General features: G+C 41.6%; 1 protein-coding gene across 2 annotated transcripts in view; it reads left to right on the top strand.

The window, feature by feature from the left end:
- Positions 1–24,149, top strand: part of GRK3 (G protein-coupled receptor kinase 3) — a 452,072-nt gene that overhangs the window by 7,188 nt on the left and 420,735 nt on the right. The window contains exon 1 of one of the 2 annotated variants that reach the window (XM_073629466.1): positions 20,141–22,106. The exons of the other annotated variant lie outside the window; for it this stretch is intronic. Coding sequence (XP_073485567.1) covers positions 21,994–22,106 — 113 coding nt within the window. The 5' untranslated portion in view covers positions 20,141–21,993. Of the gene's footprint in view, positions 1–20,140; positions 22,107–24,149 lie in introns of those variants that run through there. 2 annotated transcript variants of the gene reach the window in all.

Here is a 24,149-nt window from a genome sequence, read left to right as displayed (position 1 = left end):
CACAAGACGGCCTCCCCTGTGCACGCGCCCTGCGTGCTGTGATCACCGAGTCACTGAGACTCGGGTGATCCCCTTACCATGTGATCAGCTGTCAGCTAATGACAGCTGATCACATGATGTAAACAAAAGATCGGTAATCATTTTTTTTTTTTTTTCTACTTGCGCTGACAGCGTGAGTAGAAAAAAAAAGCCGATCACCGTCTCGGATGTGAGGGACATCGGTCCCGAAGTGGAAGAGGCACATCTGCCTCATCATAGCCAACTAATAGTGCCCCTATCAATGTCCACAAGTGCCACCTATCAATGCCCACCTGTAGTGCCAATCAGTGCCACCTAGCAGTGCTGCCTATCAGTGTAACTGATCAGTGCCCATCACTGCCGCCTATCCGTGCGCATCACTGCCGCCTCATCAGCGTACATCAATGAAGGAGAAAAATGACCTGCTTTTAATTTTTCTTATAACAAAATATAAAATAATTAAATATAAAATTAAAATTTAAAAAAAATTCAGTTTTTTACATTTGGGTACAGTGTTGTATGACCGCGCAATTGTCATTCAAAGTGTGACAGCGCTGAAAGCTGAAAATTGGTCTGGATAGGAGGGGGGTTTAAGTGCCCAGTAAGCAAGTGGTTAAGTTTAAGTTCCAGGAGGGCAAAACAGTTAGGAAAGTCACAAAAGTGACAACTGTGTACTGTTCAGCTCCGATTTAGCAGCGAATCTGTTTATGAATCCCCTGTTGATCGCAGTATGACACAGCTGGTGTAAAAGGGCCCTCTAAGGCTTTGTACATCGGGGATTTGTTATGTACAAGACATAATCATAGCATTTGCAAAGCTTTCAGTCTCAGGTAGCTCTGCTAAAGCTTTTAGGGCTCATTAACACCAACCTGCACACTAAAATGCGTGCACATGTAAGTTGTGTAGGGGCAGTGAGTGGTGGTATGATGCATGGTTTTACAACACATGATGCTTTTTACAATTTTTTTTTTTTTATCTTTATTGAAGTGTCACAAAAATGACAATAAATGCAGATCTGTGCACTGCATTGCTTTGTGACCGCGAGTGCAGTGAAGTAACATGCGGTGCGCTACGTAAAAATTCAGGATGCCTTAGACCCCTTTCACATGGGGTGGTTTTCAGGCGCTTTAGCGCTGAAAATGGCCTCTGCTAAGTGCCTGAAAACCACCTCCAATTCATTTCAGTGTGACTTTTCACACTGGGGCGGTGCTCTTGCAGGATGATCCGAAAAGTCCTGCAGGCAGCATCATTTGGTCAGTTTGGGAGTGCTGTATTTCGCGTTCCCAAAATGCCCTGCTCATTGGAATGAATGGGCAGTGCTTCTGAAGCGCCTAAAAAGTGCCGCAACACAGAAGTTTTTAACCGCTTCTTTGGGGTTAAAAGCGCCCCGCTAGCAGCCGAAAAGTGTTGCTAAAATGAGCGGTGCTTTACCGCTAACGTGGCCCCAGTGTGAAAGGGGTCTTATGGTGGGAACATGGAAAGCAATTGCTGCTGATCAACACGGCCCAGTTGACATGGTGTGAACTAATCCTTAAAGGGTAACTCCATTTTTGTCGGAAAAAAATGTGTATGTGTGTATATGTGTGTGTGTGTGTGTGTGTGTGTATATATATATATATATATATATATATATATATATATATATATATATATATATATATATATATATATATATATATACATACATACATACATACATACATACATACATACATACATACATACATAGGAAAGTATTCAGACCCCCTTAAATTTTTCACTCTTTGTTATATTGCAGCCATTTGTACACACAGCACCCATATTGACAGAAAAACACAGAATTGTTGACATTTTTGCAGATTTATTAAAAAAGAAAAACTGAAATATCACATGGTCCTAAGTATTCAGACCCTTTGCTGTGACACTCATATATTTAACTCAGGTGCTGTCCATTTCCTCTGATCATCCTTGAGATGGTTCTACACCTTCATTTGAGTCCAGCTGTGTTTGATTATACTGATTGGACTTGATTAGGAAGCCACACACCTGTCTATATAAGACCCTACAGCTCATAGTGCATGTCAGAGCAAATGAGAATCATGAGGTCAAAGGAACTGCCTGAAGAGCTCTGAGACAGAATTGTGGCACGGCACAGATCTGACCAAGGTTACAAAAAAATTTCTGCTGCACTTAAGGTTCCTAATAGCTCAGTGGCCTCCATAATCCTTAAATGGAAGACATTTGGGACGACCAGAACCCTTCCTAGAGCTGGCCGTCTGGCCAAACTGAGCTATCAGGGGAGAAGAGCCTTGGTGAGAGAGGTAAAGAAGAACCCAAAGATCACTGTGGCTCAGCTCCAGAGATGCAGTCAGGAGATGGGAGAAAGTTGTAGAAAGTGAACCATCACTGCAGCCCTCCACCAGTCGGGGCTTTATGGCAGAGTGGCCCAACAGAAGCCTCTCCTCTGTGCAAGACACATGAAAGCCTGCATGGAGTTTGCTAAAAAAACACCAGAAGGACTCCAAGATGCTGAGAAATAAGATTCTCTGGTCTGATGAGACCAAGATAGAACTTTTTGGCCTTAATTCTAAGAGGTATGTGTGGAGAAAACCAGGCACTGCTCATCACCTGTCCAATACAGTCCCAACAGTGAAGCATGGTGGTGGCAGCATCATGCTGTGGGGGTGTTTTTCAGCTGCAGGGACAGGATGACTGGTTGCAATCGAGGGAAAGATGAATGCGGCCAAGTACAGGGATATCCTGGATAAAAACCTTCTCCAGAGTGCTCAGGACCTCAGACTGGGCCGTAGGTTTACCTTCCAACAAGACAATGACCCTAAGCACACAGCTAAAATAATGAAGGAGTGACTTCACAACAACTCCATGACTGTTCTTGAATGGCCCAGCCAGAGCCCTGACTTAAACCCAATTGAGCATCTCTGGAGAGACCTAAAAATGGCTGTCCACCAACGTTTACCATCCAACCTGACAGAACTGGAGAGGATCTGCAAGGAGGAATGGCAGAGGATCCCCAAATCCAGGTGTGAAAAACTTGTTGCATCTTTCCCAAAAAGACTCCTGGCCGCTTTCGATCAAAAGGGTGCTTCTACTAAATACTGAGCAGAGGGTCTGAATACTTAGGACCATGTGATTATTTTAGTTTTTCTTTTTTAATAAATCTGCAAAAATGGCAACAATTCTGTGTTTTTCTGTCAATATGGGGTGCTGTGTGTACATTAATGAGGAAAAAAAAAATGAAATTTTAGCAAATGGCTGCAATGTAACAAAGAGTGGAAAATTTAAGGGGGTCTGAATACTGTGTGTGTATGTGTGTGTGTGTGTGTGTGTATGTATGTATATGTGTGTGTATATATATATATATATATATATATATATATATATATATATATATATATATATATATACACTAATCATAATGTACTGGTATTTGAATGTTGCCTTTTCAATCTGCAGTGCTGTAATTTTCTGTAAAATGCAATTTGGCAACCTGGTATTGTTCTGCACACAGATGATGTACAGAATGTGCCCCCAGAAATATAATGTCCTGCTTGTGTTTACTGATTTTCCCAAAACTCTGCACTAAGATACAAGTCAGATTTTGGGTATACCCTGCAAAAAAAAGTTTTTGGTGAAATACTCCCAAAGAAAAGTCACATATAAAGTGCAAAAGCAGCAGCTGATTGGTTTTTATAAAACCATTCCCATTATCTTTAACCACCTAAATACAGGGCACTTGCACCCCCTTCCTGCCCAAGCCAATTTTCAGCTTTCAGCGCTGTCGCTGTTTAAATGACAATTGCGTGGTCATGCTACACTGTACCCAAACAGAATTATTATAATTTTGTTCCCACAAATAGAGCTTTCTTTTGGTGCTATTTGATCACCTCTGCACTCTTTTGTTTAGCAAAGAATTAATTTTTTTTTTCTTTTGTTTCTGTTATAAAATTTTGTATATAAGTAAGTTTTCTCCTTCACTGATGGGCACCGATGAGGTGGCACTGAGAGGCTGCACTGATGGGTATTTATGGGTGGCACTGATAGGCGGCACTGCTGGGTACTGATATGCGGCAATGATAGATGGCATTGTTAGGCATCACTGATGGCACTGGTAGGCATTGGGGATGGGCACTGATTGGCATTTCCATCGTGGTCTAGGGTGGCATACCTGGTGGTCCAGTGTGGTGGCCATCCCTGGTGGTCCTGGGTGGGCATCCACCGAGTGAGGAAAAGCCAATCAACGGCTCTTCCTGTTTGTGATCGGCCAAGATTGGACACGGTTGATCACGTGGTAAAGAGCCTCCGTCAGAGACTCTTTACCGAGATTGGTGTAGTGGTGTGTCAGACTGACACCACACCACCGATCACCGGGATGCGTGCAAGAGTGTTCGTTCTGGGTGAACGTCATATGACAGCCTCCCAGAATGAGAGCCGTGCCGTCCAGCCATCATTTGACGGCCGGCGGGCGGGAATTGGTTAAACATGAACACAGGCAAACTGTTGTCTTCACAATAACAAACAGAAAAGGTAGGAATCTGCAACAAAGGTTGTTAAAGAGGAGCTCCACCTTAAAAAAAAAAAAAATTAATAAGCCAGCAGCTTCAAATACTGCAGCTGCTGACTTTTAATGGACACTTACCTGTCCCAGGGTCCAGCGATGCCGCCATCCTCGGTCAGGGAATCGGGAAGTGAAGTGCTACGGCTTCACTGCCCAGTTCCCTACTGCGCATGCGCGAGTCGCGCTGCGCCTCTGCACTGGTCCCCGTTGTGTTCTGGGAACTGTGTGTTTCCCAGAACACAACGGGGGGGCGGGCATTTGCAGATATTCTGCAGCTTTCTAAGCCCGGAATAGCCCAGATACCTGTATTAGACAGGTATCTGCACCCCCTCCCCCCTGAAAGGTGCCAATTGTGGCACCAGAGGGGGGTGGAATCCGATGAGCGGAAGTTCCACTTTAGGGTGGAACGCTGCTTTAAAGGCTCTGCCATGTACATAGATCACCTAGAGGGGATTATTTTTATCTTTTTCTCACCAAAGGAGTTACTCTAAAGAGACATTGTGGCATTGCCCATGCAGGGCAAATTAACAGTGTCCCTACAAAGGATATCCCCTGGCTTCTGAGCTGCCAGGCAGCTTCTTGCTCCTCTTGCAACTGGCTGAGAATACCTGGCACTTTAAGGTTTGAGGGTGTATGCGACCTGCTACCTTGTACCTGGGCTTAGTAGCCGATTTCTAGGCCCGAGCACTGTCCCATGACATGGGTGTTTATGTTACTGCTTACCCAGGTGGCCAACACCACCAATTTTAGTGGTGGCTGTGAAGGAGCAGTGAGGAAGTTCAGGTAAGATGAGTTTGGGGGGTGTGCCCTTGTTAGAGACACGTTTACTTTGCCCTAAGTGGGAACTACCACTTCAAAAGGGAACGTTCAGCGATGGCAGCCTCCGGGATGCCGACTATTACTCTAAACAAGCTATTATCAGGCTCCAGTAAGCTTCAGCATTATCAGAAGCATGTTGAAAGCCTGCTTGTTTAAAGTGATGGCACTCCTATTAGGATCTGTGTTTACATTGCCATACTGGATGGTGCTTTTAAAGGCTTCAACAAAGATACTCAAAGTTGGAAATATGTTTTCTTGCGGTACACATTGTATTTTTTTGCATACTAAAATCCCTATTTATAAGACCTAAAGGCTACGTTGTTCTCTTGCTGTCAATATTTAGATCTATATATTTACATACACTATATTGTCAAAAGTATTGCGGCAAAATTAATATTTTGTTAGCAACAAAAATAATAGGATGTTTTTATCTGCTATAAATCCAACTTGGTAATGCTGCTGTTAGAAGAATAAAAAAAAAATGTAGAATATATAAATAAAATATACACTATATTACTAAAAGTATTGGGACATCTGCCTTTTACATTTTATTGGCATCCCAGTCTTAGTCTGTGGGGTTCAATATTGAGTTGGCCCACCTTTTACAGTATAACAGCTTCAAGTCTTCTAGGAAGGCTGTCCACAAGGTTTAGGAGTGTCTCTATGGGAATGTTTGACCATTCTTCCAGAAGCGCATTTGTGAGGTCAGGCACAGATGTTGGACGAGAAGACCTGTCTCGCAGTCTCCGCTTTAATTTATCCCAAAAGTGTTCTGTCGGGTTGAGGTCAGGACTCTGTGCAGGCCAGTCAAGTTCCTCCACCCCAAACTCGCTCATTCATGTCTTTATGGACCTTGCTTTGTGAACTGGTGCACAGTCATGTTGGAGCAGGAAGGGGCCATCCCCAAACTGTTCCCACAAAGTTGGGAGCATGAAATTGTCCAAAATGTCTTGGTATGCTAACACCTTAAGAGTTTCCTTCAGTGGAACTAAGGGGCCAAGACCAACCCCTGAAAAACAACCCCACATCATAATCCCCCCTCCACCAAATGACTTGGACCAGTACACAAAGCAAGGTCCATAAAGACATGGATGAACGTGTTTGGAGTGGAGGAACTTGACTGCCTGAAAGAACACCTTTGGGATGAGTTAGAGAGGAGCCTGCGAGCCAGACCTTCTCGTCCAGCATCAGTGCCTGACCTCGCATGTGCTTCTGGAAGAATGGTCAAACTTTCCCATAGACACACTCCTAAACCTTGTAGACAGCCTTCCCAGAAGAGTTGACGCTGTTATAGTTGCAAAGGGTGGGCCAACTCAATATTGAACCCTACGGACTAAGACTTTTTATTTAAATATTCTACATTTTATTTATTTGTTATTCTTCTAACAGCAGCATTACCGAGTTGGATTTATAGCAGATACAAATATCCTATTGGTATTTTTGTCGCTAAGAAAAAATGAATTTTGCTGCAATAATTTTCTCCATTTCTGACTTTTTTCCCCAGCAATTTGATGCTAACTACAATATTCCCAACCTTAGTAGCTACTTTTTATTATCCAAGGCAACTGTTGATAATCGTGGCATAATAGCAATTTCAAGCTGTAAAGACAAGTATTGTAGCCAGCTACGAATCAACAGAGAAAATGATCATGGAGATTTGTAGCTGCTACAGATAATTGCTACAAAGTTGCTGGTGTGATATGGGCCTGAACCCATCCTTATTAGGAAAAATAACTGATTTGTATTACAGGAGATACCATAATAGTGTTTTCGTTTCTCTACACTTCTTCTCCCACCTGATTTGCTCTCTTACACAGGGCTGTGCATGCTCCCCGTTGCACACTTTTTAATTTTCCTCAGGCCTCGTTGGTCCTTTAGGATTGGACTTGTTGGGTGGCACCCATAGTGAAAGTACCATGTTTTTTTTTTGGGGGGGGGGGGGGGGGGGGGGGCTGAATTGTCTGCCATTGGACCAGACCTGCAGAGGGCTGCTTATGGTCCATCCTAGAAAGCAGACCTGTTGCCTTGCTCAGTTTGTGCAAAATACAGGTTAACATAGCAAAGCTTTTTTGTTTTGTTTTGTTTTCCCCCTCCTTCCCTTTTTTTTTTTTTTTTTTTTTTTTTTTTAAAGACCTGTCTTGTATTATTTATCTACCATAATATCCTATGCTACAAGAACAGGCCTAGGGGTGTGGAGTCCCAGCACCATGAGGTTTTACTTAAAGTGGAAGTCCAGGATTTCTAACTAAACCTAAAACTGCTCCCAACCCCCTTCTAAATCCTATTTTAACTACCCTGTGAAAGGAATATTCACATACTTAGCCAATTCTGAGGACGTTCCACTCTTGTCACGTGATCTTACCAGTGGCCGGTTTCAGAAGAGAAGAGAGATTTGCCAACAACAGCTGCAGTGCCTGGGCGGAGACGTTACCCATAGGTTTGCTATGTGGCATTCGTTGTTGCTTGTCTCTCCTCTACACTGAAGCCACTTCTGGGAAACGGTCATGTGAAAGGACCAAAGTGCACTCAGAATAGGTAAGTATAAGCAGCTTCCTTCTATCGGAGTTAGAATAGGAGTTGGAAAGAGGATGGGAGCAGTTTTTTTTAGGCTTAGTTGGATTGAGCCTTGTCTTCCACTAAGCCCTCCTATAATTTTCAGGCAAGGGAGCTGCCATCTTGGCCTCTGTTTAATCTTCAACTGCCATGATGCTGCACATGTGATGACACCAGCCATTGGATAGTTTGACAGTTGGTTGAGAGCACAACCAATGGGAGTGTTACATCTCTGGCAAGTGCCGGAAATGTAACTGTTTTTTGAAACTGTTAAATTGATGGGTTTACTGCCGCTTTAATGTCCAATCAGGAAATCCCTGCTCTACACAGTTGTGAGTATATCTAAAGGAAATTATACAGTCAGATAGTACTGTGTGTTGTCAGCTTAAAGCCTAGGGCAACTTGAAGCATTTCACTTACGGTTGGGCTGCGCCTGGACTCCTACCTACCTGAGAATCTGCTCCCTCATTCTCCAGCAGTGGACTATCCCTCACGTCCAATGCAGGGCTTTAGACCCTTCATTAGTCTTGATGATGTCAGGACCTAGACCACCCCACAGCAAGGAAGAATTTCCAAGTTTCATAAAATACAAAGAGTTATATGAATAGACGGGAAAGAGGAGGGGTGAGTCTGGCTGAATTGTAGGAGACCTACATGTTGGAGCACCGGAAATATAGCAACATCTACTGTCTACTGCCAGACATCAATGAAAGTGTACATTTTAAACCACAGACGGAGTACCATGAAATTGCATTTACCTCCTTACAGCTATTTGTAAAACAAAAACAAAAAAAAAAAAACTTTTTTTTTTTTTTTCCCTGGAATTTATCTCTCTTTTCATATTTCCTATTGATTTATATGCTTTTTGCATTATAAGAGGCCCTTTGCAGCAACTACTTGACTAAACTTGAACCACATCCCTGATAGAGTATAAAAGTTAGGTTCCTCAGGTTGGGACTTTAAATGGGCCACAAACCGTTTTGTAGAAAAAGTATATACATTTTTTGCACATTGATGCCAATCACAACATAGAAATGGGAATAAAAGCAACAAACACATATATTGGGAACAGAAAGGTAAACAGCTGTGGAGAAAGCCCGCACATGTTGGACAGACAGAGCAACCAAGGAATTTCAAAAAAACAAAATGCAGATCTTCAGGGACAAGGGCTTGTGGGTTCTAAATCTGTAAATCTTCCAAATCTGTGGAACTTAAATTGCTACTAAACCCAGGACCCTGGAATCACTGTAACTGGTCTCCCACAGTACACAGAACATGGAAATGCAATTATTTTAGTAAATATAAACTGCTAAATAGCTTTTCTCATCGGCAGTATATAGCAGTCTTGTGACTTCTTCTATCAGTGTCCGGCTGAGCACTGGTTAAAGCTTGTAGGAGGAGAACCCATTTGGGGTGGATGGATGGTCTGGAGGCATGATATACTGGACCTACTAATTGATCAGAGGCTCTTAGCTCGGTCTTATTTTCTTTATAGCATATAGATTGCTTATACATTTTCCTTATTATTTTGGCTTTTTTCTTCCTATCCTCCCTATTGTAAGTCGCAATATATTTATTTATATTTACAAAAGACTCAATTGATATTGTCAGTATCCCATGTACCAAAGTTTATACTATATTGTTCTCACTTATGTAAATCTCAAAAGAAACATTGAACGAGGAGAAAGCTTGTAGGAGTTTCCATTCTCCTCTAACTGACCTACTAGGCTGCATGACCTCTGTCTAGACTGTGTTAATTGGCCCTGTGCTAATAACATGCACCCCCCCCCCCCCCCCCCAAAAAAAAAAAAAAAAAAAAAAACTTGCTAGCAATACACACCAAACTGAGCATATGTAGAGTGCCTCCAAGGCTCTGTTCTATCAGCAGATGGATTGGGAACAGTGAAAGAAGAACCCCTTAAGTTCCACAGTGAGTATAACAAGCATGGTTTACTGCATTTACAGACTGTTTTTACTATTATGGGTTTAGTAACACTTTTTAGTTTCAGATCTAAGCTTGTTCCCACCCTCGGCATCCAACTGAAGACCTGAAGGGAAGATCACACAGTATGTCAACTGATAATGTCTTTTCTTTATGCCAAGTTATCACAGCATACAAGATAAAGCTCCAACACGTTTCTGAGGAAGTCAGAAAACCCTTTATGATGCTTTCATGTAATCACTGAAAGGTGGGAAAAAATGTCGCCCCCCCCCCCCCCCCCCAAGGAGATTGGATACTCCTTGGATCAGGCTGATGGCTCATCTCACTTTTGGGTCAGTTAATTGATGTAGCGGGAGATGTGCCCAGTCCTCTCATATTTGCCATATCACTCTGTAAACCTAAAAAAAGATTGTAACAAAAGCACAAATGAGAACAATTTGTTGAATTCAGGTGAAGTGGCCCATTATCCCTAGACGTAACTATTTAATCTTGCATCATACATACCACCAAAAACTGATATTTCAATTGGAACATTGGAAGGTAGAATTTCTTGGTGGCTTCCTAATTATCATTTTTTGCTGTGATATATATATATATATATATATATATATATATATATATATATATATATATATATATATATATATATATATATATATATATATATATATGTTCAACAAATACAAATAAAGTGCTGTGATTCAGCCCAATGGGCTGTGATTCAGCCCATTAACATCCGCCCTTAAGGAAAATCTCCCAGTTTGAATGGAATGACACTATGGAGGGGATTTACTAAAACTGGTGCACATAGAATCTGGGGCAGCTGTACATAGTAACCAATCGGCTTCTAACTTCAGCTTGTTAAATTAAGCTTTGACAATAAAATCTTAAAGCCGATTGGCTGCTATTCAGAGCTGCACCAGATTCTGTGTGCACCAGTTTTAGTAACCCCCCTCCCAATATGTCTCAGAGTCTCCAATAGTAACATCTCACCTCTGTTTGAGTTGCAAACATTATGAAGCCAAAGAAGATGAAGAGCCTTCTGACAAACTAATAGCAAATTAATCAAGTCATCTTGATTCATGACAATAAACTGGCTTCCAGAAACAGATAAAGAAATGTCAGATTAGAGAGAGAGAGAGGACAGAACCGTCAGGGACCAGGCCTTTTTTGTCACTTTTTGTTTAGAAGTAAAAATCTGTATTTTTTTGCTAGAAAATTACTTGGGACCCCCAAACATTATATATTTTTTTTTTTTAGCAGAGACCCTAGAGAATAAAATGGTGATCTTTGCACTTTTTTGTCACACTGTATTGGTGTAGCAATTTTTCAAACACAATTCTTTTGGAAAAAATACCATTTTATGAATGTTAATGAAAAATATATAACCTGATTTTTAAAAAAAAATAAAATAAAATATGATGTTACGCCAAATAAATAGATGCCTAACACGTCACACTTTAAAATTGTGACAAACTACGATACTTAAAAATCTTCATAGGCGACGTTTACAAATTTTTACAGGTTACCTGTTTAGAGTTACAGAGGAGGTTTAGTGCTAGAATTAGTGCTCTCGCTGTAATGTTCGTAGCGATGTCTCATGTGTGAGGCAAACACCGTTTACGTATGCTTTTGCGTGCGAACATGGAGGGATGGGAATGTTTTTAATTTATTTATTTTTCTTCTTATTTTTATTTTATTCATATCACAAGGAATGTAAACATCCCTTGTGATAGAAATAAAGGTTGATGGGTCCTCCTTTTATGGGGAGATCTGGGGTGTATAAGACCTCAAATCTCTCCTCCTACTTTTCGAAAGCATCAGATCAAAAAAAACAAAAAACATCGACCTGGCCTCTCCTTACCTCTGTGACAGGCCCCGTGAACTGTCAGATTGTTTCCTGGGTTAGAATAGTAAGCCAGAGAAACGCCGGCGAGCAGCGGGGTGGGGGGGGGGGGGGGCGACCTCTACCGTTGCTTCTTAAAGTGATCCAGCAACTAATCAGCCTCTCTAATCGCTTTTATGAAAAAGAGAATCGCAGATTGAAAATAAATAAATAAACAAAATAAGACCAGGGGTTATGGCTGATAGCTTCATATACATACATATATATATATATATATATATATATATATATATATATATATATATATATATATATATATATATATATATATTTATTTTTTTTACATATTGCGGTCTTAAAGTGGTTAAAGCAGAGCTCCGCTTGTCTACCTCTCACATTTGGCACCTTTTAGGGGGGAGCAGGTACCTGGTTTTAACAGGTACCCGCTCCCACTTCTGGCTAAATTCACCACGGTGAAGTGAGCCGGAAGTTCGGCCTACTTCCCACCGCAGCCAGCCTATTCACAGAGCACAGCACGCTTCACGCATGCACAGTATGCCAAGATGGCAGGGCTAGCACCCAAGAGCCAATTCAAGAATCGTCTTGGGTGAGGACACCACTGGATAATAGTAAAAGTCAGGAGCTACAGTATTTATAGCTGCTGACTTTTAATTTTTGGAGATTGTGGGGGGGGGGGGGGGTCAACAGCTTCTTGATCCATAATCTACTTATTCGTACTGTTACACCCCAACAAAATGTGTTAGGGCCCTGTTCACACTTGAGCGACACTACCGCCTCGCCATTTTGGCACATTTTTTGTGCATTTTTGGAGTGACACTTCATTTGAATATGTTTCTCTACTCCAAAAATGTGCTCCTGTACAAAATGTTGGCACTGAACCAAGTGCTTTTTGTGTCACACCGAAAATGCACGACTGCTGCCTGCATTTGGGGTACCATCAAGAAATAATGGCACCACAAGCGCATTTTTCTCTTTTTTGTGCAGAAACACGGACAGGAATGTTTCTGCTATACCTAGGTGTGTTCAGGGCTTTAGGCTGAATACCAGCTATCCCTTGTTTCTCAAGTTGTACAGTTGTACTGACTCTCCTGCTGTACTGAAATTGTTTACTTTAATTTCACTGCACACTGTGAGCTTCTCATAATGCATTAGATGCTGCAGCAAATCAGATGGCGCTCGCTTTATTTCCGTGCTGGAGGATGTGCACAAGGGTAGTAGTAGGCATTTTATTTATTTTATTTTTTGTGGGTGTTGTGCTGGTGCTAATTGTGTGTGGGTGTGTGTGTGGGGGTGTTAAGTTCCCAATCCTGAAACTCTCAATTTACATTAGGGTTCATGCACATGGACTATTAGGCATGTTTTATGACTAGCGCAAATATCCTGGTGCTTTTCCACAACCAGGGAAGTGTACATACCGCGTATAGCCTGCCATACAAGTGAGTAAATGCCAATGCGTTACATTCTTGATTTTTTGTTACTGCTCCTTGGTCATATTTTCCCAGCCTGATCTTCTGCGTTTTGGGAAATATGTCATACACACACATACTGGCGATGCAGTGACGCACTGACATTTTACAAGAGTATGGTCTTGTATAGCCATTCGCTTGTACTGCACGCTGTAAGCAATGTTCAGTTCCCTGGGCACGGGAAAGTGCTGGAAGATTTACGATGGGCAATAAAAAATGCATGCACCCTAACATAGAGGTTTTGTATATTTGCTTAGAGATTAAAATTAAGATATTGTTTTTAGCCAACTAATATGTAGCCATAACTGCAAGTTCTTTTCATAGAAAGGGTTGTTATTTGTATTATATAATGTGCTCACGCTTTTTTTTTTTTTTAATTCCTTGATCTGCAAAAGCAATCACAGCCTGTGTGGCCCATTTTTAAATATACATTTGATCAGTATTTTTATTTATTTTTTTTTTTTGGTCAAATGAAAGAGCAAATGTGTAAGTCTGGAAATGTCTAGTTTGATGTGGCTGCAGCGTGCTAGTATAACCCACGGGTGTTATATTATGTGGCTGTTCTAGATGCAGAGTCCTTAATGCATTTGTATAATTAAAGGGTAAAATAAGTTAAACTTAATGAATTAAACCCCCTTTAAAAAAAAAACGCTGCATATTTCATTTTTAGGATTTCAGTAACATGTTTTTTTTCCTTTTTAGAGAGTGCCTATCATAATATTTCACACTTCACATGAAGTAATAGACATGTATAGATGTACACAAATTTGTTGGTACACTTATGCCGCGTACACACGAGCGGAATTTCCGACAGAGTCCGATGGGAGCTTTTCATCATATATTCCGATCGTGTGTATGCCTCATCAGACTTTTTCTGTCTCAAATTCAGATGGACTTAGTTAGAGAACATGTTCTATATTTTTCCGAAGGAACCAATTCCTATCGGGAAAACCGCTCGTCTGTATGCTGTTCCGACGCACCAAAAACGACACCTGCTCTGAAGCAAGTATGAGACGGAAGCTACTGGCTACTGAACTTCTGTTTTCTAGTCCCGTTGTACTTGTTGTATGTCACCACTTTCTGGACGGTTGGAATTTGGTGTGACCGTGTGTATGCAAGACAGCTTGAGCGGAATTCCGTCGGAAAAACCTTCAGAGTTTATTACGACGGCAAAACCGGTCATGTGTACAGGGCATTACAGTTTATTTAAACATTGCATTATAAGAGTGGTGCGCTGCGGTTTGGCAATAGCGCAATTGTATGTGCGGTTTACTCGCTTTTAGGTGCGCTCCCATTAAGTTCTATTAGACCGCGTATTTTCATGAAAGCGTATCAAAGTCATGCATGCTATTTTGATGCGCTTTCAGAAAACACATGGTCTAATGGGAGCGCATATAAAATCACAGGTAAACTGCGAATGCAATTGTGCTACGGTTGAACCATAGTGCACTGGTGTTTAGCTCCTGAAAATTGAAAAAAAAAAAAAAAAAAGACTGCTTTTTATTCTTAAAATGGTATGGACAGACCCCAATAGAGATTAAAAAAAATGGACAGAGTGATATTTCAAACTGTCAGGGCCGGTTCACACAAGAACGGGTTGCTGGAGATTACCTGGCTGACAGGTGAAAGTAAACAAAGGGGCAGGGATGCTGGTGATATCATGGTCCCAGTGTGACCATGGCAATGACCATATTGGGACAATGATGTCACCAGCATCCCATTTCTCCACCTGTTGGCTGGGGAATCTCTTGGCTGGTGGCTGAATGGCGATAGTCTATTGCAGTGGTCTCCAAACTGCACCCCCCTGGGCCAGATGTGGTCCTTTGCTTACCTTTATCAGTTCCTTGGAGCACTTGTCCTCCCACTGATGCTAGACGCTATTCCTCCCACTGACACCAACAATGGGGTTTAATTCCTATTACTGATATCAACAATGGGGCTCTATTCCTCCCATTGACATCAATGTTGGGACACTATTCCTCCCACTGTTACCAATGATGGGGCACTATTCTTCCTACTGTTGCCAATGATGGGGCACTATTCTTCCCACTGACACCAATGATAGGGCATTTCTTCCCACTGACACCAATGATGGAGCACTGTTTCTCCCACTGACACCAGTGATGGGGCACTATTCCTCCCACTGTTACCAATGATTGGGCACTATTCCTCCCAGTGACACCAATAATGGTGCACGATTCCTCCCACTAGCACAAATGATGGGGCACTATTCCCACCAACAATGGGGTATAATTCCTAATACTGATATCAACAATGGGGCACTAATTCTCCCATTGACACCGACGGTGGAGCTCTATTCTTCCCATTGACATCAATAATGGGACACTTTTACTCACATTGTTCACTAGTGATGGGGCACCATTCCTCCCACTGGCACCAGTGATGGGGCACCATTCCTCCCCCTAATGCCAAGGATGCACTGTTTACTTCGATCGGGGTGTCTGCGATATGGACACTCCAGCCATAGTACCGCCCCCTTCCATGCGGGGAAATTCATGTACTTATTCTCGACAGGTACATGAATCTTTCTTCTCTGTAGCATATACAACATTTTATTTATGATAAAACTGGTTCCACTTCTTTCCTTCTTTCTTTTTTTTTTTTTCCAGTCATTTCCAATATCTACCTACCTAACAATAACAATTGTGGGCTTTGAGAGGTGCCTGAAAATCTTGAGAGCACATATTTTAATCTAATGGTGTGTTCCCAAGGGGCAATTATGTGTGAAGGGCCCATCTAATAAGGAGGAGCACGCTGGAATCATTGATTGTGGTGTTTGCATATAATTGTGTGGCTATAGTACTTATAGAAAATCTGTCAACTCTGGCATATGAGCCATTCGCTCAGTGCCCTAGGCCTAACCCAGAAGCTTTCTACGTCCCATGGGGAGAAAGCTGAGTGTTGTATGTAAAGAAGGAACTCTGGAAAACCTAGTGACCGGATTCTGCTTATGCCTGTGGTTGGTAGAAGCAAGCAACCTATGGTTTTCCCTTCTTTATAGACTGTTGGCCTAGGGCCCTTACATTTTTTGGAGCTTCCACTTTTTCTCAAAGCAATATAGTCTTCTGGGACTAAAATGAGTTGTCATGTTCTCTTTAAACCTATTGTACTATTTTGGTGCCGAAACCAAAAATGCAGGGTGCACTTGGCCGAAAAACTAAAAATATATATATATATATATATATATATATATATATATATATATATATATATATTATTTCAACTTTTTAATTAATATTATTAATTTATTGTTGGCCATTATTGCCACCTTTTTAAGCACAAGTCCATTGTGGTGTTAAAAATCCAGCTTGGTGCATTTTTGGTCAGTTACAAAAAACGCGCCTCCAAGTTGAAATGCATTAAAAACGCAGCAAGAATGCATCATTAACGCACCCGTGTTATGTTTTTGATGCGATTTTTGAGTCACATGACCGATGAAAAACGCACCATAAGCACAGTAATCATGGTAAAATCGCTGTAAATTTGCGGTAAAAATGTTGGCATTCTACCGATGACACCATTTTCCGGCGAGATTTTGGTGCATCTCTAATTTTGGTTTATCAGCTATATTCTGTGGAAAATTATATTCTGACGTTTAGACCATTCTCTCCGACTGTTTGGGATATCTATAAAGGAAACCTTCTTTTGTTTTGTTTTGTTTTGTTTTGTTTTGTTTTGCTGCAGCTGTAAGTATTCAGTAGCATGACTGGACGTTAACTGCTACTTGTTTATGAGCACACACGGCTTTATCGTGGAATTTATATCTTCTTTTCTGTGTAGAGATGTTGGGCTGCGGAAATAGTTTGGGTACTGAAGGTTTTAGGCTAGGTTTGCACTTGAGCATTGGCTTCTTTGTTCAATTTCAATGTGTGGGTTTTTTTTTTTTTTTAAATATGCATTCCATGCATGCTCCTATTAAAGTCCATGGGGCCAAAAACGTGGCACCTGAAACGCCCGTACTTTTGTACTTTGATGCAACAAGTGGCAGCACACTGTTTAGATTTGAACATGGCCAAATAGTTTAAAATGTAACTCTGGTGTTGAGCACAGACGTGTGGAACTGTGCTTCAAATTGCTCAGCCTCAGGTGTGAGTGGAGCTTTGGGCTGCTTTAGATAAATCCAGTCACCAAAAATTTAGAATTCCCTCCTTCACACTAGCCCACTGTGTGCTGTCCATTTCCCATACATTTCTCTGGGGAAGGGTCCTAAGATTGGGGATGCTTGGGAGCTGGCTCTATAGAAATCTATGGGAAGCTGCTGTGCAAGCAGGACCAGCGCACAACTTGTGTGAAATATCACATTTAAACATTAGAGGCTGAGGGAACAATTGTGAGGCAAGCATGCATTTGGGGAGGGAGGGAGGACACTCTGAAATGCACTTATGTAATACCTGGTGATCCTGGCTTGAAGACTTTTTTTCAGGCACCTACTGCGATTGGGCAACAGCAATCTGTCCGTATCTCCTAACTGTTCTCCTACAATGTCATGAAGTCCCATGCTCTCCCAAAGGAGACTACATTCCACAGGTTTGTTCCACCAATGTCCCCTTCCGAAACCTGCCCTGAGAGGTGATACACACATCAAAATGTAGCTGGTTCCTGCTATACCCTGCTTAGGACTGCCCATCGATTTTCATGCTATTCTTGCTGAATTGCCCAAAATTTGACCTTTACGTAGCCCTACAAGCACAAAAGTCGAGCCAGGTGGAGCTTGCTGGGCTAAAAGTCTATTTAAAAAAAATTGACTAAGCCAGGTGGAAAATTATCGGCAGAACAGTGATTTCATCCTATCAGATACTGTCACTATTCGGGTATTTAGACAGCCATGCATTTTGCTGGCAGTAGAGATTTTTGCATCTACTTTATAAGGCTGCTTTCACACAGGGCGGGCTCCGTTTTTTGATCAGCAAGGGATCTTTTCATTGATGTCCTGCTGATTAGAGAAGAGTGGACGGATGACCGATCTGCGTCTGCTCCTTTTATACAGAGCAGACACAGACAGCCCACTCTGCTCAATGGGTAGCCTTCCGATCTGATAAGCCTAAAGAGAGGATGGACCCCTCCCTTTTTTTTTTTTTTTTCCTTTTGGATCGGAAGTAGACTGGTGTAAACAAACTTACACCCACCGGTCCCTAGGAGTGAATGGACTATCTGATCAGGTCTGCCTTAAAAACCGACATGAACAGGACAGGAACCTTAGCATGAATGGGGGAATCAATTTGAATTTTTTTTTTCTTTTTGTTCTTCCTGTGGACTGAACAAGAGATAAGTTGTGTATGGCTAGCTTTAGGCCTCATTCACTCTGGATTTTCCTCACCGCTGGCAAGAATCCACTATACTCCTGCGGCTGGATCCACAGGTGAATGCGAATAGTTGTGGCTGTGCAGCCTGTATAAAGCATAGACTGGCTAACAATGGCCACTGCTGAACACACAAGGTGCCATTACCTGTAGTTAGGGAACGATGATCGCCCTGGATGCAGACCGCTTGGGGGTTATTTACTAAAACTGCACAGTACAAAATCTGGTGCAGCTCTGCAGAGAAACCAATTGGCTTCCAGGTTTTATTTTCAAAGCTTAATTGAACAAGCTGAAGTTAGAAGCTGACTGGCTACCACGCAGAGCTGCACCAGATTCTGAGTGCTCCAGTTTAAAGCTGGCCATACACCTATAGATTATCTGCAGATTTTCTATGGTTAGATGGAAAAAGTGCAACAACAGATTTCTCCATGTCTGCTAAACTGTGTGGATGGAGGAATCTCCCACTGGGCCAAGCTTCAGTATCTTGCTAGTCGGCCCCGCTGGCTCTCAACCTAAACAATGCCTGCACCCAATCAGAATGTTCAGGTATTGTGAGAGCTAGCGGGGCCGACTAGCAAGATATGGAAGTTTGGGCCAGTGGGAGATTCTTCCATCCACACAGTTCAGCGTAGATGGAGGAATCTGTTCCGTTTTTTCCATCTGACCATAGAAAGTCTGCAGATAATCTATAGGTGTATGGCCAGTCTTTGTAAATCTCCCCCCTTGTGTCAGGGAGGGGAAGAATAACCTGTTTCTAACGGCAGGTAATTTTTCCATGTGCGATCACTTGCTAACGCCCTTGGACAGCTTCCAGTGCTTTGAACAGGCTGAGCAGCCGCAGTTATCCAATTTAAAATCAGTGACAGTTATACACTGTATTTTTGTTGCAGCCTAATACCCCGTACACACGATTAGAAAATCGTACTAAAAATACCGCTTTCCAAGCGACCATACAATAATCTGATCGTTAGTACACAGCTTTTGAGATCCGATCACGACAATTCAAGCAAAATTATCCGATGGTACAAGCAAGAACATTTTTTCTCGTGCGATACCAGATAATACGATTTTTGTTTTTTATCAGTACAGTTGTTCGAAAATAAAAATACGTTACAACACATTACAGCACTTCCAAATTTTTATTCTGTCGTGTGAGAATTTTTGTCACTTTAACCACTTCAGCCCCGGACCATTTGGCTGGCCAAAGACCAGAGCATTTTTTGCGATTCGGCACCACGTCGCTTTAACTGACAATTGTGCGGTCGTACGATGTGGCTCCCAAACAAAATTGACGTCCTTTTTTTTTTTTCCCCCACAAATGGAGCTTTCCTTTGGTGGTATTTGATCACCTCTGCGGTATTTATTTTTTGCGCTATAAACAAAAAATAGCGACAATTTTGAAGAAAAAATGCATTTTTTTTTTTCTTAATGAATATCCCCAAAAAATATATAAACATATTTTTTTTCCTCAGTTTAGGCCGATACGTATTCTTCTACATATTTTTGGTAAAAAAAAAAAAAAAATCGCAATAAGCGTTTGGTTTGCACAAAAGTGTGTCCTAGGGAGTGATTCTAACTGTAGGGGGGGGGGGGCTGTGTGTGACATGACACTGATCACCGCTCCTGATTACAGGGAGCTGTGATCAGTGTCACTAGGCAGAACGGGGAAATGCTTGTTTATATCAGCATTTCCCCGCTTTTCCTCTCCGTGAGAGGATCGTGGGTATCCCCGCAGACATCGAGTCCGCGGGACCCGCAATCGCACCCACGGAGCTCGTGGCGGGCGCGCCCACAAACCGCTTCTTAAAGGGCAACGTACAGGTACGTTAATATGCCTGTACGTGCCCTTCTGCCGACGTATATCGGCGTGAGCCGGTCGGCAAGCGGTTAATAAACTCTTCATTTTTGATACGAGATTAGCATGCAAAAAAAAAATAAAAAGTGGACGATCATTTGTCCGATAATCTCATCGTCTGCACCAGGCATTAGTCTACAAGGCGATGACAGAAAAGCATAGGCTATTGTTGGTTCAGCTTGGTTATAACACTTGTATTTATTTAGTGTCAGCCTCCATCGTTATCATCGTTGTCCTGTCCTGATTTTTCAAGAAGGACCGTAGACGAAGCAATAATCCAGGCCTAGTTTTTCTGCTATTTGTGCGTTATTTCAGGGGAAGGAAAAAAAACAATACATTTCCGAAATGTCAACAAGCTACAACCCTTGGCCCACTTGTGGTTTTTGATCCTTTGCATCATTTTATTCATTCAAAGCACTTGGAAATCCTGAACAAAGGTATAGTTGACATTTGCAGTTCAGAGTTTTTGCTTAACCGCTTTTAAACAAATAGCCTGCACTAGGCATGCCTGTGTTTTAGCTGTCACTATTTGCTTTACGCTCCAGATCCGGCAGGCTGAAGTGATCCACCCCCAGAGTTTCTCAGTGGCCGTCCCTGCTATCACACACAGGAGAGGAAGTAACAGACATCACGGCTTCTCTGCTCATGTTAATAGAGCCTTGCTGTACAGGAGCAGGAGGCTGTCAGCACAGGAGAAAGGCAAGATTTGGCCCATTAGAAGGGAATAGCTCGGTCCCCCCAATCTGCTGCCCTGTGGATATGCTGAAGATTGCTTTGTAGGCTCCTAAACAGCTGTTCCAGCCAGAAGACTGCAGAGGGAGACGGATCTGGTGTTTACAAAGCTCCCTGCCTGGGATTTTTTTTTCTTCCTTGTTTGGATTCCCATTTTAATGTAGCCAATGATTTATTATTTATTTATTTTTTTAATAAGCAGGCTTGGCTGGTGAGGTCGGAAGCCTATCCCCTGATTTGTATATGAAGACTAGAAAAAAAGGAGGCTAATTGTGGCTGCCATTGCTGCAAAAAAAAGCTGGGTTTCCTGCAGCCAGTGATTTATTTTATTTTTTTTTTGTAAATCTAATGTGTGTACATTCATCCCCTGTGTGGAAATGAGCTCTAAGAATTTAGGGCACTATGTCCATTAGTAGAGGCGAGTAGCCTAGTGAACCTGGATGTAAGTTCACTATGACAGCCGCAACGTGTTGGGATGACCAATTGAGAAGCATCGTGTAGAAAAAGGAGACCGATGCATTAAAGACACTGGGTTGCTGCAATTTAAAAATAATAAAATAAACCCTCAAAATATTGTGTATGAATATATACCGTACATATATTGTGGTGGATAATCAGAGAAACCAAAATGAACTATGGTCTACTAGCGTCATTTACTGATTTTCTTTAAAAGCTAATAAAAACAAAAACTGAGCACGTTTTCACTGTTCCAGACTGGGAAAGCTCCTTTTTACTTTTTTTCTATATTTTTATAATTATTGAATCACCCTGACTATATTCACATTATTTTGGACCAACGCTGCAACCCGTTAGTAGTGGTTCTGCAATTCTCAGTTGATTTTGGGGGGACTCCTTCTTCTGAGTCATGGCAGACCTAGAGGCAGTACTTGCTGATGTCAGCTATCTGATGGCAATGGAGACGAGCAAATCCACCCCTGTGGCCAGGGCCAGTAGGAAGATTGTACTGCCTGAACCCAGGTAACGCAGGAGGGACATCTTGGGCACTATACTATACGTATAGGGCTGGTATCTGCTGTGGTTACACCACCGCAGTTTAATTCTGGTCTGATTTTCAAGCAGGAAATAGGATTATTTTATTTATTTATTTTTGCAGCGTAGGTCAGAATGTGAAAGCAGATGCCTGATTGGTTACTATGGGAACAACCTAGTTTTTCCTTTTCTCTGCTTTTTGCAAGTGGCTACCTGTCACCTGTGTGTATTGTGTGTGCATGTGCAGTAATGTTTTACCAAATATTAGTTGAACTGTTTACCATATATTTATTCGGTTGGAAAGAGATTTATTTATTTTTTTTTTTTTTTTATATTTTAGTGATATGTACACGCACTGAGTTTTGCTGTTTTTTAAGATATATATATATATATATATATATATATATATTTGTTTTTTTTTCCCCTTTTGTGTGAATATATAAACGCACTACCAAGAGGCTGGTGTGTATAGTCGCTATCATAGCTGGGTGTGTTGTGTCCGTTTTGTAAGTGCCCGGGGCACTTTGGTTTTGTTTTGCTTTTCTGTCAATCCTGCACTATTTTATTATACAAATGATAACTTCTTACCAGTCTAGCATTTTCTATGTGACGATGCCAGCGCTAATAAGTTTTAAAGATAATAAAATACCGAGCAGGCAAGTCATTAAAAAATCAACCCCTTTCTGTTGACTCTTCTCATATGCACATTATTTATTTTTATTTTTTTGGCCCTCTTGTGATAAACTACAGTGAGAAATGCAGCACAAAAAACAGACACAAATCTGCAAGCCTAGAAAATATGTACTTGTATTCAAAGGAAAATTTTCTTGCACATCCTGTTCTGGAGATGCAAAAATCCGAGGTATTCCCCTCTTACACAGTTGTCATCAGAACAGATGTCCCCCTGTTGGGAACATTTCCCTTCACCACCTCTTGCTCTTGTCACAATTCTAAGGCCTCATGCACATAGGACAATTTTGCCATCTCTCCTAGATGCCTTTCCTCCTGGCAGCAGCATTTTCGCAGAAAAAAAGCTTGACAAGTGTAACGCATTTCAACATGTTTAGGTGCGTCAGGTGTTAATTCATTAAATTGTCCGGAGTCTGGATTTATTCTGACCATTTGAAATTAACGTTCAAGGGATGAATGCACCTAGCATTAACGTTTTAATTAAATGCTTTTACACATGTCAATCTTTTTTTCCTGGATGTGCTGGCTGTGGGGTTTTTCTGCATCTAAACGACTATGCGTGCCTGGACAAATAGGCTAACATGCAGGGGCATTTAGGGCAGAAAGAGATAAATAAAAACACCAGATGCTGCTAACAGCCACGTTAAAGCATTAGGATAAAAAAACCTTCTGCCTTTAGACCAGTTTAAGGCTTCATGTACACATAACCCATTATGGCCGCTGGCTGCAGGAAAATGCGACAAAATCTCCCCGCGATTTTACTGTGATTTTGCAGCAGCTCCTAAACACTGCAAAAACCCTATGTGTACATTGACACAGGCTTTTATGGAGTTAAGTTTAGGGGCTGCTAGTGTACATGGAACCTTTTGGGCGCTGGCCGTGGGAAACCGCAAACCGTGGCAAAACTGTGCTGCGATTTTGCAGTGGCTTGCGTTTTCCCACATCTGCGGTAAATGACGGTCAAATGTACATGAGGCCTAAAAAAGTCCAGTGGTGCATGAGGCCGCCTAAAATTTTAGATTTTCCATCACTTATTGGTGCCCAGGACTATTAGAGAGGGGGAGTCTCCCCTAAGTGGATACAAACAGCAATCCTTCCCCACCTCCAAAAAAAGTAAGATTACAAAAAAACACATTCATTACATATACACTTTTTAAGTTCCACTCCACTGGATTATCCCCAATACCAGGACACTGGGGAGTCAACAAGTCAATACTTTTGTATTATATAGCAGTCTTCCTCAATGATTGTTTTTGTGCCCTGTTTTTAGACAGTTGTGCCTTTTATACTGCATTTGTATCTACATATGTATCTATGTGTGTACATTTTATTCCATTCATG

The sequence above is a fragment of the Aquarana catesbeiana genome, linkage group LG01, assembly GCF_042186555.1.
Source record: "Aquarana catesbeiana isolate 2022-GZ linkage group LG01, ASM4218655v1, whole genome shotgun sequence".
Taxonomy (NCBI): Eukaryota; Metazoa; Chordata; class Amphibia; order Anura; family Ranidae; genus Aquarana; species Aquarana catesbeiana.
Note: the sequence above shows the minus strand (reverse complement) of the source record. Positions and strands in the feature narration are given on the sequence as shown.